General features: G+C 41.9%; 1 protein-coding gene across 1 annotated transcript; it reads left to right on the top strand.

The window, feature by feature from the left end:
* The first annotated feature begins 257 nt into the window (after positions 1-257).
* SPINT4 (serine peptidase inhibitor, Kunitz type 4) lies at positions 258-1267 on the top strand. The gene is made up of 2 exons (XM_059133539.1): positions 258-372; positions 1086-1267. The coding sequence occupies exons 1-2, from the start codon at positions 258-260 to the stop codon at positions 1265-1267; spliced, it is 297 nt and encodes a 98-aa protein (XP_058989522.1).
* The last annotated feature ends 621 nt before the right edge of the window (positions 1268-1888 follow it).

Below are 1888 nucleotides of genomic sequence, written 5' to 3'. Positions count from 1 at the left end.
CATTAAACTTATGTTAGAAGTTCTGATCCTTTCATTTCTATGGTTCCTAGATGAACATGGGACTCACTGTCAAGAGTTTAACTGGCCTGGGACCTTCAGCTTCATGGCTGGGTACTCAAGCATTCATTGTTCAATTCAATGCCTAGTAATGCCCAGTCCTGGCCCTTGGGGTGAGTGGGCACAGCCATCTCAAGTATCAAGCCCAAAATATAACATCAGTTGATACCAAGACTCTCCTACCTCCTGCTTGCTGCATCATGAAGCCTGCTGAGTTGGGATTTCTCCTAGGGCTCTTCATCTTCCTCTTGCTGACTACCCCATTAATGGGTGGTGTTGCTAGACTTGCTGAAATGATATGTGGAGACCTCAAAGGTATGAACTTAAAGCCAAAAATAAATGCAAAGACCAATTATGAATGAGGGAGAAAGTGTCAAAAAAAAAAAAGTGATATCCAGCTGGTCCAGGAAGGTCCTCCTTTTAGGCTAATACCCATAGATTCTTAGTCCTTTGACTATGGGCATTACTTACTCTAGGGCTCTTGTGGATGTCTGATTAAAAAAAAGCAAACTATGATGCAAATCAGTCCTTTCCAGATGGGGGTGTCTTTTGTAGGCATTCCAAAGAACCAGAAGTATTTTGAACTAGGGGTTTCCTGACAAATTTCGAAGATCCCAGACCATTTAAGAATACGTACTGAGAGGAGAGTAAACGGGGATTGGAAACTGAGCAAACTGAGGCATTTTCAATATCTGGGATCTGGGTGCAAAGAGAACACTTGAACCCGTGGTCCTTATTTACAGAAGCTCACAATGTAGATGTGAAGTATAATGAAGCTTTCTTCCATGGGTTATTGTGTACAGGCTCATTGCTTCTGGAGCACAAGAGGTGGCACAGTCTACACTGTGAGTCAGACACCCCAAATTCTGGCATGGCCACATAGCAAATGCATGCCCTTGGTCAAGCCACTCAACCACTTACCGCCCATTTCCAAACTAATGTGAGGCATCTTTAAGGGTCCTGTAAAGCAAGATCTCTGGCTGAGTTCTAACTAATTCTCCCTAACTCAACGGGAACCTCTCATGCAGATCCCTGCAAAATGGATATGGAAGTTGGCAGCTGCTTTGAAATTCACTTCAGATATTTCTACAACCAAAGCTCCGAAAGATGTGAAAGTTTTATCTTCTCCGGATGTAATGGCAACCTTAATAACTACAAGCTTAAAATAGAATGTGACATAGCCTGTGTCAAAGAGTACAAAATAACGTAAGGAATCCCATCTTGTCCTTGATCCTTGGGGGAGAGGAAAAGGAAAGGCTCTGAGATACTAAGATTCCTTGTTTGGGATGGGAAGAGGGAGGAATGTCCTCAACAAAAGGCTTAATAGTTGAGTTGGATCTCAGGATCATTTATCATTTTCCAGTTGGGGAATCAAATTCCAGAGAAAAAATAGTAGTCACCACTTATCAAATAATTACCATGTGCCAGGTGCTGCACTAAGCAATTGACATATATTGGTATAATTTAAAATTTAAATCACTCTAAGGGATATTTTTATCATTAAAGTGGGCAGATGAAGAAATCAAGTCCACTGGAGGTAACTACCTGGCCCAAGTTCACATTATACGATGTAGCAAGGTTTCTAACCAGATCTGATAGTCACCCAGGGCTTGACCATTTTACATACACAAGTTCACCCAAACCCAACCCTTTTAATCCCAGACTTGTGAAATCTCCATTAGCAGTATGCTGTTTTATACGACTAAGCTCTCAGCTCACACTTTGGCCATTTCCCAGTCACTGGAACTAGAAGAAGGTCCTTGGAGGCTAACAAGGCTTTTGTATGGCTGATTTCCAGGAGAGTAAAATGAAAAGTGACCTTGGGAATAAC

Source organism: Mustela lutreola, chromosome 9, assembly GCF_030435805.1.
Source record: "Mustela lutreola isolate mMusLut2 chromosome 9, mMusLut2.pri, whole genome shotgun sequence".
NCBI lineage: Eukaryota > Metazoa > Chordata > Mammalia > Carnivora > Mustelidae > Mustela > Mustela lutreola.
Note: the sequence above shows the minus strand (reverse complement) of the source record. Positions and strands in the feature narration are given on the sequence as shown.

What these genes read in the sequence shown, in the direction of transcription:
- SPINT4 (XM_059133539.1), top strand. Translation starts at nt 258, where the DNA reads ATGAAGCCTGCTGAGTTGGGATTTCTCCTAGGGCTCTTCATCTTCCTC. An exon ending in GATATGTGGAGACCTCAAAG is followed by an intron (nt 373 to 1,085) that starts GTATGAACTTAA and finishes CCTCTCATGCAG; the next exon opens with ATCCCTGCAAAATGGATATG.